General features: G+C 41.8%; 1 protein-coding gene across 2 annotated transcripts in view; it reads right to left on the bottom strand.

Annotated features, from left to right (window-relative positions):
• si:ch211-250g4.3 (nuclear anchorage protein 1) overlaps nucleotides 1-4,762 on the bottom strand; it is a 47,916-nt gene extending 43,154 nt beyond the window's left edge. Inside the window, exons 1-3 of one of the 2 annotated variants that reach the window (XM_037535582.1) lie at nucleotides 4,588-4,762; nucleotides 2,525-2,592; nucleotides 2,073-2,321 (exon numbers count right to left, since the gene is read on the bottom strand). In XM_037535582.1, the coding sequence (XP_037391479.1) occupies nucleotides 2,073-2,321; nucleotides 2,525-2,546 (271 nt within the window). In that variant the 5' untranslated portion in view covers nucleotides 2,547-2,592; nucleotides 4,588-4,762. Of the gene's footprint in view, nucleotides 1-2,072; nucleotides 2,322-2,524; nucleotides 2,593-3,540; nucleotides 3,628-4,587 lie in introns of those variants that run through there. The other variant, XM_037535581.1, reaches the window with a different exon arrangement.
• Between the last annotated feature and the right edge of the window lie 10,458 nt (nucleotides 4,763-15,220).

Genomic DNA, 15,220 nt, shown 5'->3' with positions numbered 1-15,220 from the left:
ATAGTAGATAAAGAGAACCAAATGAGCCGAAAGTATTAGACTTGGTCATTTATTTTTTGGAGGAAAATGATTCAATATAATGGATCTGTGAGTTGCAAGTATATGTGAACCTTTAAGATTAGCAGATCATTTGAATGAAATTAGAGTAGGGTGTTTTCAGTCAATGGGATGATAAACAGGTGTGAGTGACCACCCTCACAAAATTCTTTTACTGACATATAATGCTCTAAATGGCCTCCCCCCTCAGTACTTGAATGAACTTACCTCTTATCATGAACCATAACACCTACTCAGCTCACAGGGTGCTGGCTTACTATTAGTACCTAGAATTAATAAAGCTACATTGGAGGAAGAGCCTTCCTATACAAAATCCCGCAGCTTTGGAATAATCTTCCAGTCAGTTTTCAGAACGGAGTAGATAAAGGGTGCAGATCTGGAGGTTCATGGACATAAAGTATTATGGGAAACTGGGAGTGTTGGTGCTGTCACCCCACTGCTCTCACGTGTTTCACAGTGGAGTGGAGGAGCGCTGAGATCTCAGGGGGCCCTCATGTCTGTTACCTTCTGGCTCACCATTTTAGTTAGGCTGTAACAGACAGGACTGCCGGAGTCTCTGTTGCACTCAGTTAACACTGTAATCAGTCTCTCTGAAGCTGCACCAATGGTCAAACCTTTTTCTCTGCTGTTACTGTTTCCTATCCGGTGTAGACCAGATGAGGAATGGGTTCCCCTTTTGAGTCACGCTTCCTCTCAAGGTTTCTTCCTCTTGCTATTAAAGAGTTTTTCCTTGCCACTGTCGCCACTGGCATGCCCATGGGGGCATGGACCCCAGTTTTTCCTGATAAAGCTGCTTTGTGACAACACCAGTTGCAAAAAGTGTTACTAAAATAAACTTTAACTTGATTTGACTATGTAGTGTTGACAAGAGTATTTTGAGTATTCTTGGTTCCTTTCAACTGTTCTTCCTTTTTGGGAGTGTTGCTTTATTTACTGGCTTGCTTATTTGGGGCTTGGACCCACTCTTTTGGTTACTGATGTAGCCCACACAGTAAAAATAAACTTTATAGAGTATTTTTAATACATGTAGCAGCTCAACATGAAAGAGAATGAAAGAGTAAGATTTTTAAAAGTGACCTCAACTCAGTTGTGAAAAGTAATGAGTTCCACAGTTCAGAAGCATAATAACAAAGAGGTCTTTCCACTTTTTCTGTAATGTAAAAGTGATTTGTGGGAACTAAACAGACAGACATTCAGTGATAAACACAGGTGCCAGACAGTTTAAAGCTTTAAAAACAACTAAAACAACTTTCAAATCTATCCTAAAAGATACCCACAATCAGCTCAATTCTTTCAAAGACAATGTGATGCACTTTTTTGTATTTTTGTATATTTGTATCTATTTTGTTTTTGCTGCATTCTGTGTAAATTGTAGGGGATGTATTGCTGTAAAAAGACCATTACAGTAATCAATCCTGCCTATTAGGAATGCATGGACATGCATGGACTTTTTCATTGTTCTGGGAAAGAAATGGCCTAATCATAACAATATTTCTAAGGTCTAAAATGGTATTTTCCTGGCTTTAAGTGAAGGCATGTCCCATTTTCAACAACCCAGATTTATGGCTGTTTTGCCTAGTAGACTGTTTCACCTGACATATCAAATATATTTTGCTGATTTATTTTATCAAACAACTCAATATTTTTACAAACAACTATAGCTACTCAGCATAAATTGGACAGTTTATGCAGCAGAACAATTTGATATCGCTTCAGCATGCCTAACCAGGTTTTTATAAGTGCCACCTGCACCCATAGTCACAAAAATACCAAGAATGCCACTCCCACATGCACCAAAATACTGTGATGTTGTGCCTTACTTTTCAATATGCATTATGATCACAAAATTAGGGGGGAGAAACTTTTATTCATTTTATATATATAAAATATATATATAATTTTAGATATGTCAATAAGACCGTCAAGTTCTGGATAACAGAATAGACAACACTGTGCTTAAAACATTTGACTAGCTTGTTATGACGACGTAATTCTTAGCTTTAAGGAATACTCACCTAGCTCTTGAATAAGTTCTGGCTCTGTCATTCTCAGTATCAGATGAAAGGACACTTTGTGTTGAGCAGGTTCTCTTTCCAGGGCCTCAAACAGAAGCCTCATTGCCTCCTGCTCAGTGTGAGCAGCTTGAACTTGACGGGCTGCCCTGTCATTGATCAGGTTTTCAGAGACGACAGCCTCTGTGATGTCACTGACTCGTGTTGCCCGTACAATGATCTGCTCCTTGAACTCTGCAAGAAAGTCTCCGACTAACGGGCATAAACATCCAGATAAAACAAATATATCACATAAGAATGTTTTTGTTTTGTGTACATTTTCCTTAATATTACAATATCTTTAAAGCTAGAGAATTACTAACAATCATTGGCAGAGTAAATATTAAAGAAAGCTGAACATTAACACCGTCAATTGTGTATTTTCATATAGTACAAACTGAGGTATCAGCCTTTACCGTAGTCCCTGGATTCTGCCATCGCTGCTTGAAACAAGGCACCTGGTTGATCTGATGGGCCTGTAAGGCTAAATCAGGTATTCCACAAAGGGAAACATTACTGCCATATATGTGACTTCAAGCTGACATCTTTGAAATAAAGAACACAGTAGAGACAACACAGGTCTGAAGAGGTCAGCGGTCACAGTTTGATTGTTTACTTATAATACTTTTGTAGTATTATTTAAGTTTTTTTTGCTAGATAGCCTGAAGGAGGACTTTTCACTGGTATGCTGCATTAGATGCATTACTATGCTGACAAATTTTATTCGTGACTTTTATTATTATTTTGTATTGTTATTCCAGACTACTTTAATTAAACATGCACAATCTGAAGTGATACAAGTTAAGAACAAAAAAAGAGTACATTTAACCCATTCATGTCCACCAACCTCTGATTGGTCTAATACTATTGAAATGGTGTATTTCTTTATCTTGGATGGACATCAAACAGCACTCAATAGAATTTTTTAATTTGCAAATTCTCATACTTGATCAAATTTGTTTTGTTTTTTCTTTAATAAACACCCCTAGTCCCATGTGACCAAAATCCTGAATACGAAGAGTTAAGTTTAAAATCTATAACCATATAGTTTATTTCATAAAAGAAAAATCTTAAGAATTATCAGTGAGGAACACAGGTGCCAGACAGTTTATAGCTTTAAAAACAAGCTAAATAGCGTAGATACCTGTAATCAGTGTGATTCTTTCAAACTCACTGTGATGTGCACTTTTTGTTTTTGTTTTCAATTTTGTATCTATTTTGTTTTTGCTGCATTTTGAATAAATCTTCAGTTTCATGCTCAGGCAAGCTCAGAGAATGATCAGATATGGATGTTAACAGGCTAAAGGCATAACATATGAACATATGAATAGAAACAATTGTATTTGTCTGAACCACTTTGCAATAATACAGAACTTATTTTAAAATGAAAATACAGACTTTATATGTTGTTAAAAATACACAGAGAACTTACCAGGCCTGCCTTCTAGGTGTTATCAGTGGATTGATTTAATTCTTTAAACTGCAGTGGTCTGGTGGTTTAGCCATGGTGGTAACCAAGCAAGTGACACTAATTTTTCATAAACAGCTTATCTTGTTTTGCCACACCCTTGGTGTCCACCTAGTCTGTCGCCCAAAACATTGGAGAGTTCTGGATTACCACCTCTCTGATTGGCTGTGAGTGGTAAAGTGTGTTCTTCACATCAGTCTGGTTCTCTCTGATAAGGAGGGCTTACATGTGTTCTGCTGACTTGGTACAGTGCCAGAATACACTATGATAACTTTAACCCCCCTGAGCATATTACACTCAAAACTGATGCTCAAAGTTTCTGCTGATTTGAACATTACACTTTTTTATTACTGAAGTTTCCTAAATAAATTTGTTATTGGATGGTGCACATAAATATGACCGACTGACTTTTTGGATACACAATGGGTTCATATTATTGCATATCATTAATAGTACTGTAGGCTGACCACAATAAGGGTTGTTTTTTGTGGACAATACGCAGTATACTTTACGATACATCTTTTTATGTCATATTTTATTGTTTTGATGTTGGTTTTATTGTTGCATCAATGAGGGGGACACGATTCAGTTGTTGAATTTTAATGGAAAGGGATCGTAAATATAACTATGAATAAGAACAATATGGTCTTTGTTTCCACTGATGCTTTACACTGAGCCGAGTCTCCACTTCTTATCTTGTGTTACATTAAGCAAACATTCTGCAGCACAGCCCACAACAGCAGTTAAACAGCATTATAGTAAGTGCCACTGTGCTTACTGACACTAAGCCAGCCTGCATGGACACAAGAGAATATTTTATTTTGCTTAGACCAGGGGTTCCCAACCTTTTGCAACCCAAGGCCCACTTAACCCACCCCAAAACTTTCCACGGCCCCCCAGAATATTTCATATTGCCGTTTAAAACCAAATACAGTGCAACCAGCCACGTGATCTGTGAAACTGACTGCATAATCACACAACAAAAGAAACTAAACAGCATTTGTCACTCACCTAATGAGATGGCTGATGTTTGCCAGCTACCAAGTGGTGAATGTCAGGTTGAAGTGCAGAAAGTTGCAAACGGAGGTCTGGCTCAACATTAAGCCTATTCCTGTATTTGGTCCTGTGTACCACCAACATAGAAAATCCAGTTTCGCAGAGGTAAGTTGTGGGAAATGGCATCAGGAATCTCACTGCCTTGTCTGAAAGATCAGGGTACTCTGACCTAACATGAAGCCAACAATTTACCAAGGACTTCTGTGAAAAAAAATCATTTTAAAGCACAAGAGAGATCAATAAGGCTGTCCTGCTCAGACGCACTCAGACTTGTGATGGCTCCTTGGCATATGCCGACAAAGGGATTTTCTATCCAGCTGAAATGAACTAGAGCTGGAAAGTAATCGCGCAGCTGCATTTTCAAACTTTGCAGGTGCTCAGAACCGCATTTGGCAGAAAAGCATTTTCTTTAGTCAGAAAATCTGACCGATGGTCAAATGACTCGTAGTTTGACTGTTCCACACGCTTGGTCCACATGACCAGCTTCTTTATTGTAGCTTCTATTTTGTTTTGGACGTGAAACGCTGTCAACTGATTTGCCTTGAAGGCCAAGGTTGAGTCCATTCAAGTGGGTAAAAATGTCTGAGAGGTAACTCAATTTAGCAAGCCACTCAAAATCAGTGAAGCGTTCTGAAAGTTCAAAGTTTGAGTCCAATAAAAAAAAAATTCTTACTTCATCCCTCAATTGAAAAAGTGGAGCCAGCACCTTGCCGCGAGAAAGCCACCTTACCCCAGTATGTAAAAGCTGAACGTGACTGCGGCCCATTTCCTCGCATTGAACACGAGAAAAACGGGATTGGAGTGGCCGAGCCTTAATGAAGTTAACCATCTTCACTGCCTCATCCAGCACAATTTTAAGGTCTCTCGACAGTCTCTTGGCAGCTAATGCTTCTCTGTGAAAACTGCAGGGGACAGAAGTCGCAAGCGGGGCTACAGCTTTCACGCGCGCGATGACTCCGTTGCGTTGTCCCATCATCGCCCTTGCTCCATCAGTGCCACCCCCCACACATTTGGACCAATAAACGCATTCAAAACATCAGAAATAGCTTCAGTTGTCTTGGTGGGTAGAGGCTTACAAAATAGTATGTCTTCAAATATTTCACGGTTATGGCAATGTCAGTAGATTCATCCAGTTGTATTGCATAAAAGCGACTCTCGCCCTCTATATAAGCTGCTGGGTTACATCATGTGCCGTTTCATTTATTCGCCGTTCAACTGTGTTATCAGAAAGTGATATGAGATGCAGTTGCTCGCAGGGTTTTTCTCCCAACATCACGCTAACCATCTTTCGCAGCAGGTCAAATCAAACTCTCCCCAATCGTTCGGGGCTTTCCAGCCTTTATATTAGCTGCGCAACACGGTAGGAAGCCTCAACAGCTTTAGCGTTATCGGTTCCAGAGCAAGCCAATTCAAGGGTCTTTCTCCTGCTTTGGTATTCTTTAAGTTTGTTCTCAAAAAATTCCACAGGTTTAGATGCTTACTCGCTGTGTTTGGTCTCCAAATGCCGACGTAACTTGGTTGGCTTCAACGCTTCATTTGCCAAGACCTCCGAACACACAACGCCGAGTGGTGGCGGTGTTCTGTCGAATTGTGCTGCTTTGTCGAAAAATGCTACCGTAGCGTTAATCGTCAGCAGACTCTATCGATCTGTGCTACTCCGTCGAGAAATGCTACCTTATCGGTTTGCACTTCCAGTTGTGTGTTTCCCATTAAATAGAGCCTAACTCGGTATTATGACGCATTTAATTACAAAATCAAGTACGTGCACTGTATGGACAAGGGAAGCATGGATTTAAATCCATTATAACGTCCTTATTAAATATTTTCCATGTGTAGCATATATCGATAGACTAATATCACATGTTAAATAATGCATCCCTTATCGAAAAATGCTTCCAGTACAGACCCATATCTTTTTACATCACTGCTTACTCTGTGTGCACCGTATGGACAAGGGAAGCATGGATATGCAGTTTATTATAACTTCTGTATACAAACCATATATGCATATATATATATATATATATATATATATATATATATATATATATATATATATAGCTAAATGGTTAGGATTACAAAATGGTTTGGTTACAGAGAACACAAAATTCACGACATTATCAGTTAGTTTTTACATTCTGCAGAAAAGTGCGATGAGAGCAGGCAGGATGCAAAACATTTATTAAGGAGCCTATATAAATGTTTATAGGTCAGGAAACAATAAAAAAGATAAGAAATTACTCACCTGAACGTATACTCGACAGAAAGGGAGCATAGATTAATGGGCGTGGAAACTTATGACAAGGCTGTGGGTCTGCGCATGCGCAAAAGCGCAAAGTAGCAAATATCGATGCGTAGCACAACTCGACAGAACAGCGGCTCGTTTTCTGTGCCAGGTACTCACTGCTGTACCTTCGTCTTTTCGATTTATTTATTATGCTTGCTTTCCTCGGTTCTCTCAGTAAGAGATACAGTGGCTGCTTCACTTGTAGATGGTCCAGCTTCAGGGTCATTTGTTGTCAAAGACCCTGTTTTTAACCATTTATCCATGATGTGTACACAAGACAACAGCTTCACTCAGACTGAAGTAGCTAACTAACTAGCTGGTTAATCCACTAGCTAGCGCTGCGTGTCATGTGACTCTACTACGCCAAACGAACTCAAACTAAACACGTTTTGTTTTGCAAATAAACGAACTAAATATGCTGAACTATCTATTTATTGGAGAAAAAATACTTAGCAAACCACTGGCTTAGACAATGCTTTAGGGAGTGCTGCGCCACCGCATTCATTTAAAATGAATTCTGTTTCATCTGCATACATGTACAGTGTTTCTTTACAAGAGTTCCTTTAATAACCTTCCACTGTTCGCTCACTAAATCCATCAAGATTGGATCTCGTTTTTTATTTACACTGCTTTTTGTTCCACTCAGTGGCAGCAGAGACAAAGCTAGAGTTTACATTTTTCAGATTAGTATTGGTGTTTATATTTACTGCGCTAATAATGACACAGCCCAGCAGGGGGTGCTATGCAATCATATTGTAGAGCACTGATATTCCCAGAAAAGAAGAAAAAAAAAAACCAGATAAAACTTGAGTGCAGTTCTTCCTACACTGCATTTGGTAATATTTCTAAACTTCAGTCTAGGTGTGCACAGCTTCTAACAGTTTCCTTTTTTTATCATGCAAAACAGTCCGGTTGTAAACATGCACAGTTCTAACATCTATAAATGCATCAAAAGATTTCAAAGACTTGGATCCCACATAAACTGAATAAACGCTATAGACTTTTTAACAAGGAAGCTGCTCTGGTATTTACATTGTCTTACTCAAAGCTTTCAGTCCATTATCAGTGTGATTTGTGACTGAATTACTTTTCAAACAGTATTATCTGTTTGTTTTGTTTGTCTCTGACCCTCATTGTTATTGATTAATCATCACAAAGGGGATGAGGATCTCCTGCTTGAGACCAAGCAAGAAATGGCTGGGCCATGCTACAGCTACCGTGGTGTTGCTGCAAAGAATGGTCAAATTCTCAATGGCAGAACTACATGTAAGAGCAGAAACATGGCTAGCAGCCCTTATAGACCATGTGTCGAACACAAGGCCCAGGGGCCAAGTCAGGCCCGTGACTCTGTCCTATTTGCCCGTGAAATTATTTAAATTTTCAATTCTTACTAGACAATTTCACCCTGAGATGTATTACAGTCCCCAGCATGCACTGCAACAATGTGCGTTCTGACCCCCTTGCCACACCACAATCTATCGGCCTGGGGTTACACAAATAGAAAAGATGCCTGGTGTCTAGTTCAAGCAAATAGACAATTTAAAAAAACACCTAAAAATGCATTAGTATTTACAATTATCTTTCAATAAGTATTTAATGCTTATTTTGCTGTTGCAGTTTTGGCATATTTTGAATAAACAATGGCCCCTTCAGGTCACGGCAAAATGTTAAGTAAAAACAGACTAAAAGCACAGCTGGCCCACGGATTGCTGGGATTTTTTAACATGGCCCTTTCAGAGGTTGAGTTTGACACTCCTGCAGTGGAAAGCAACACCATACATCCATTTGGCTACAATAAATATCTATCCCTATAATAAAAGCATGTTTTTTCAATGTGTCAAATGAAAGTCTACATATATACACTATATTGTTTGGTTATTTTATTTTGTAAATTCAATTGAGTTTTTTTTTTTTTTTTTAACATTTAAGTGATACTTTTTTTTTTGATCCCACAACCGGGGAAATTCCACCTCCGCATTTAACCCATCTGTGAAGTGAGACACCACATACACACTAGTGAACACACACACTAGGGGGCAGTGAGCACACTTGCCCAGAGCGGTGGGCAGCCCTATCCACGGCACCCGGGGAGCAGTTGGGGGTTAGGTGTCTTGCTCAAGGACACCTCAGTCATGGACTGTTGGTCCTGGGGATCGAACCGGCAACCTTCCGGTCACAGGGCCAGATCCCTAACCTCCAGCCCACGACTGCCCCATTTAGTGCATTTAGCCATACATGAATGTCCTTTTGAAATCAGAGTATCTAAATTGCACAGCAGTTCAGAATGTGACTGGTGCACCATTTAAAGTGGAATGGGAAAAGTTGAACAAAAAGCTGGCGAATGTCCTAAAAAAATGTCCTCAGAAAAATATAATAATTAGGATATTCTGAGAGCCTAAATCAGTTTATCAGGGGGTGAGTATTGATATTAAGCTGAGTCTGTACTGGATCAGCCTGAGTGCAGGTACATTTCAGTACCTTTCACTGAGTATGAGATGAAAAACAGAGAACTGAAGGGAAACCTGCTGATATTGTGATTCTTTTTCATCTGCCCTCAGCCTGTACATGGAAATGCTCACTGCCAAAACCTGCTTAAGGATGCTGCCAGTCCACTGACGTGAATTCAGTGCACAGTAGCTTTAGCTCACATGTAGCAATATTCATATTTCAACTCTTTAACAACCTTGTAATTCAGAGAAACCAGTGATATTAGAGAGAAGATTGTTCACAGGAGAAAACGTGTCAGGTTCTGAACATTTGTATTTAACACAGGGGGCAATAGAGGTGATTTTTCGAAAACTCTATTCATTCTGTCCATAGAGAAATGAAGCTTAGACCTGGAGTTCCTAACGTGGGCATTACGAAGACTACAGAATGATGCACGACTACAGTGGTCTATGCGTAAAAGATTGATAAATGAGACCCCTGGCTTGCAAGCCATTCAACAAGGCTCAATTTTGAATGATAATTTCAATTTTATTCCACTCAAATGAAGTTCAAGGCATCACTGGATCCACAAATATCCACAGATCAAATATCTACCAAAAAAAAATAAAAAAATTATATATATATATATATATATATATATATATATAATTCTTTATATTATTATTATTTTTGTGAAGCATAGAGTTTATATTTTTATATTTTAAATATATTTTTATATATAAATATATATATTTAAATATATTTTTATATATAAAAAAACTTGAAGTACAAAGTTGCTTGCTAGTTAATTCTCTTCTTGTTACTTCTCTCTTACTTCAGTGCCTTGCTGTCCCTTTGCTGCTGTAACACTGAGAATTTCCCCGTTGTGGGACTAAAAAAAGATTGTCTTATCTTTTTTTATCTTATAAGACTGTTTGCCTGTACCTCCCTGGTAGTGGCTCCATTATTTTGTTATAATCTCTGCAGAATGTCCATTCGCTGCCACTACAGGAGTTAACAAAACAGTTACAAAAATATACAAAGAAAACCTGCAGTCACATAAAGCACAGTCTCAAGTTTTTATCTATAAAACCACACCAGGGTTTACATAGTTTACACTTCATGGCAGTTACTAAATGCTACCAGTTACTCTCAGGGAGCTCAAATAAAACACACTAATGAACATGAATATGAAGAAAAATAAATATTTTGTTTGTGTTCCCTCATCAAAGCATTCTACTCCACTAGGACTGTCAACGCAGCTTTGTAAAGGCGCAAACTCAACTCAGCCGGTCAGATTCTTATTCGAATTTTCCCGTTCCACCTTAAACGGCCTAAGCGCCACACTGCAACTGCTGCACCATTTAAGGTGGAACGGGAAATTTCAAACAAGCAGCGGGTGAATAGGACAGTAACTTCAGCCGCGCCCCGAAACATTAACAGCAGCATTAGCTGCTTTTAATTAGCTGATTTTGGATTTGCCAATAATAAATCTCACTTATCTCCGCGTCCGCCTCCTCGCTCCCGTTACAAAGATCTGTTGTTAGCAGACGTTTTAATCCTCAAACACTCCGTGGGTTATCCTGGCGATTTAATGTGCCATTTCTAATTTAAATACAGTACATGCAGACACATTCTTTTGTTCAGACTTCAGTGATTTTTAAGGTGTATTTATGTCCCATGTCCTTATTATTCTCGCTAAATTGTTTAAATGGGTTTGAAACATTTGTTGCTGAAATAAATAACCTGCATTACACAGCTAAGTACAGAGCCCCATTGGTGACATCCTATATAAATGACAATAATGTGTCGCCTTATTAACGCATGGGAACAAGATCCTAAGGCATGGCCATGACTTAGTAAGGCATGGGAATGAGATCACGGCTTACTAAATTGTGGCCACGCATTAGAATCTCTCTCTGAAGCTTTAATAAGGTGTAGCCAAGACATTAATTAAGTCATTCCCACACCTTACCACGCATTATTTTTATTTATACAGGATGTCACCAGCAGGGCTCCGTAGGCAAAGTAATTAATCTGAGTTATTTTTGTTAGGCTACTCATCACAGTGCACCTACGAAGTTAGTTTCCCTATAGGTTTTGGAGGTGATGTCTTACAGTTATGGTATTAATGTGACTTTACAGTAACTTTTCATATTATATCACCTTTAGACCTGAGAATACAGGGGGAACATCTTTAACTACTTTAAAAGTGTTTCCCCTTGTATATTACAGCTGGAGTGGAAGTACAACAGTGATGTTGATAATCGATTTGTATGCATGATCATTTCGCTCAGTAACTTTTATTCATATTATACCACCTTCAGAACTGAGAATACAGGGGGAACAGCTTAGAATTAAGTGCAATAAAGCAGTAAAGAAAACTGCTTCTTCAGTGGAAGCAGGTGCACTGAATACTGGCAGTACAAACTGACACAGAGGACGTTATTTCATATTTTTTTAAAGTATGGGTTCATTGGTAGGGGTATGGAGATGGGGAGTCAAGGCTGGTTCATTGGTAGGGGTATGGGGATGGGGAGTCAAGGCTGGTTCATTGGTAGGGGTATGGGGATGGGGAGTCAGGCCTGGTTCATTGGTAGGGGTATGGGGATGGGGAGACAGGCCTTGTTCATTGGTAGGGGTATGGGTATGGGGAGTCAGGGCTGGTTCATTGGTAGGGGTATGGGGATGAGGAGACAGGGCTGGTTCATTGGTAGGGGTATGGGGATGGGGAGTCAAGGCTGGTTCATTGGTAGGGGTATGGGGATGGGGAGTCAGGCCTTGTTCATTGGTAGGGGTATGGGTATGGGGAGTCAGGGCTGGTTCATTGGTAGGGGTATGGAGATGGGGAGTCAAGGCTGGTTCATTGGTAGGGGTATGGGGAGTCAAGGCTGGTTCATTGGTAGGGGTATGGGGAGTCAAGGCTGGTTCATTGGTAGGGGTATGGGGATGGGGAGTCAGGGCTGGTTCATTGGTAGGGGTATGGGGATGGGGAGTCAGGCCTGGTTCATTGGTAGGGGTATGGGGATGGGGAGTCAGGGCTGGTTCATTGGTAGGGGTATGGGGATGGGGAGTCAGGGCTGGTTCATTGGTAGGGGTATGGGGATGGGGAGACAGGCCTCGTTCATTGGTAGGGGTATGGGGATGGGGAGTCAGGGCTGGTTCATTGGTAGGGGTATGGGGATGAGGAGACAGGGCTGGTTCATTGGTAGGGGTATGGGGATGAGGAGACAGGGCTGGTTCATTGGTAGGGGTATGGGCATGAGGAGACATGGCTGGTTCATTGGTAGGGTTATGGGGATGAGGAGACAGGGCTGGTTCATTGTTAGGGGTATGGGGATGAGGAGACAGGCCTCGTTCATTGGTAGGGGTATGGGGATGGGGAGTCAGGGCTGGTTCATTGGTAGGGGTATGGGGATGGGGAGACAGGCCTCGTTCATTGGTAGGGGTATGGGTATGGGGAGTCAGGGCTGGTTCATTGGTAGGGGTATGGGGATGAGGAGACAGGGCTGGTTCATTGGTAGGGGTATGGGGATGGGGAGTCAAGGCTGGTTCATTGGTAGGGGTATGGGGATGAGGAGACAGGGCTGGTTCATTGGTAGGGGTATGGGGATGGGGAGACAGGCCTCGTTCATTGGTAGGGGTATGGGGATGGGGAGACAGGACTCGTTCATTGGTAGGGGTATGGGTATGGGGAGTCAGGGCTGGTTCATTGGTAGGGGTATGGGGATGAGGAGACAGGGCTGGTTCATTGGTAGGGGTATGGGGATGGGGAGTCAAGGCTGGTTCATTGGTAGGGGTATGGGGATGGGGAGACAGGCCTCGTTCATTGGTAGGGGTATGGGGATGGGGAGACAGGCCTCGTTCATTGGTAGGGGTATGGGTATGGGGAGTCAGGGCTGGTTCATTGGTAGGGGTATGGGGATGAGGAGACAGGGCTGGTTCATTGGTAGGGGTATGGGGATGGGGAGTCAAGGCTGGTTCATTGGTAGGGGTATGGGGATGGGGAGTCAAGGCTGGTTCATTGGTAGGGGTATGGAGATGGGGAGTCAAGGCTGGTTCATTGGTAGGGGTATGGGGAGTCAAGGCTGGTTCATTGGTAGGGGTATGGGGATGGGGAGTCAGGGCTGGTTCATTGGTAGGGGTATGGGGATGGGGAGTCAGGCCTGGTTCATTGGTAGGGGTATGGGGATGGGGAGACAGGCCTCGTTCATTGGTAAGGGTATGGGGATGGGGAGTCAGGGCTGGTTCATTGGTAGGGGTATGGGGATGGGGAGTCAGGCCTGGTTCATTGGTAGGGGTATGGGGATGGGGAGTCAGGGCTGGTTCATTGGTAGGGGGATGGGGAGTCAAGGCTGGTTCATTGGTAGGGGTATGGAGATGGGGAGTCAAGGCTGGTTCATTGGTAGGGGTATGGGGAGTCAAGGCTGGTTCATTGGTAGGGGTATGGGGATGGGGAGTCAGGGCTGGTTCATTGGTAGGGGTATGGGGATGGGGAGACAGGCCTCGTTCATTGGTAGGGGTATGGGGATGGGGAGTCAGGGCTGGTTCATTGGTAGGGGTATGGGGATGAGGAGACAGGGCTGGTTCATTGGTAGGGGTATGGGGATGAGGAGACAGGGCTGGTTCATTGGTAGGGGTATGGGGATGAGGAGACAGGCCTCGTTCATTGGTAGGGGTATGGAGATGGGGAGTCAGGGCTGGTTCATTGGTAGGGGTATGGGGATGAGGAGACAGGGCTGGTTCATTGGTAGGGGTATGGGGATGAGGAGACAGGGCTGGTTCATTGGTAGGGGTATGGGGATGAGGAGACAGGCCTCGTTCATTGGTAGGGGTATGGAGATGGGGAGTCAGGGCTGGTTCATTGGTAGGGGTATGGGGATGGGGAGACAGGCCTCGTTCATTGGTAGGGGTATGGGGATGGGGAGTCAGGGCTGGTTCATTGGTAGGGGTATGGGGATGACGAGACAGGGCTGGTTCATTGGTAGGGGTATGGGGATGACGAGACAGGGCTGGTTCATTGGTAGGGGTATGGGGATGGGGAGACAGGCCTCGTTCATTGGTAGGGGTATGGGGATGGGGAGTCAGGGCTGGTTCATTGGTAGGGGTATGGGAATGAGGAGACAGGGCTGGTTTAATGGTTCAATACTTTTGCCCTTTCTCTCTCCTGCCTTTTCATTTTTGGAAGCCAGAATTTTCATTACGAGGCTAAGACTCAGTTAACTGCTAGCAAGTGGTGCTGGGTTGATTCTAAATAATTGATTCTTCAACTCCAACAGGCGTGGGGGTCTTGGCCATGTCTTGTCCAAGGACTCTGAGAGTCAAAATGCTTGGAGTTGACTCTTCAACTTCATGTTTTTCATCAAGGGTGTCTGAATTTGAGTAACCTGAGTTTGTTTCTTTAGCAGCTTTAAACAGTGGATGTTTATGTTTGCCAAAAACATGAAGAGAAAATGAATAGAAACCATTATTTTTATGTGTACATTGTAAATAAAATTTTGTATTAATGATCATACATTAATAATGTAATATTAAATAAAAAAACTAATGTTTTAATACTTTTTAGGGCCCCTGTCAGTTACAGGCTCTTAGAAACATCCTAAACCCTCAATATGATGCCTCTGAATGTGCTTTTACACTAGGCGTATGATACTAATGAATGCACTGTTATTTGTGGCATACAACTTTGACATACTAGTTAGTATCATGCATTACCATGCAGTTTTGGCCACAGCCACTATCTTTAATGTAGAACAGGCCAGACATTCAGATATTCCGTTTTTTGGACATCCACTAATGCCTAAAACATCCGATACAAAAGGATACAAAATGAATGTCTCAGAAATAATAACATAAAAACATTGTAAGATGGTC

The sequence above is a fragment of the Pygocentrus nattereri genome, chromosome 27 (assembly GCF_015220715.1).
Source record: "Pygocentrus nattereri isolate fPygNat1 chromosome 27, fPygNat1.pri, whole genome shotgun sequence".
Classification (NCBI taxonomy): Eukaryota; Metazoa; Chordata; class Actinopteri; order Characiformes; family Serrasalmidae; genus Pygocentrus; species Pygocentrus nattereri.
The sequence above is the reverse complement of the archived record's forward strand: the minus strand, read 5'-3'. Positions and strand labels throughout refer to the sequence as shown.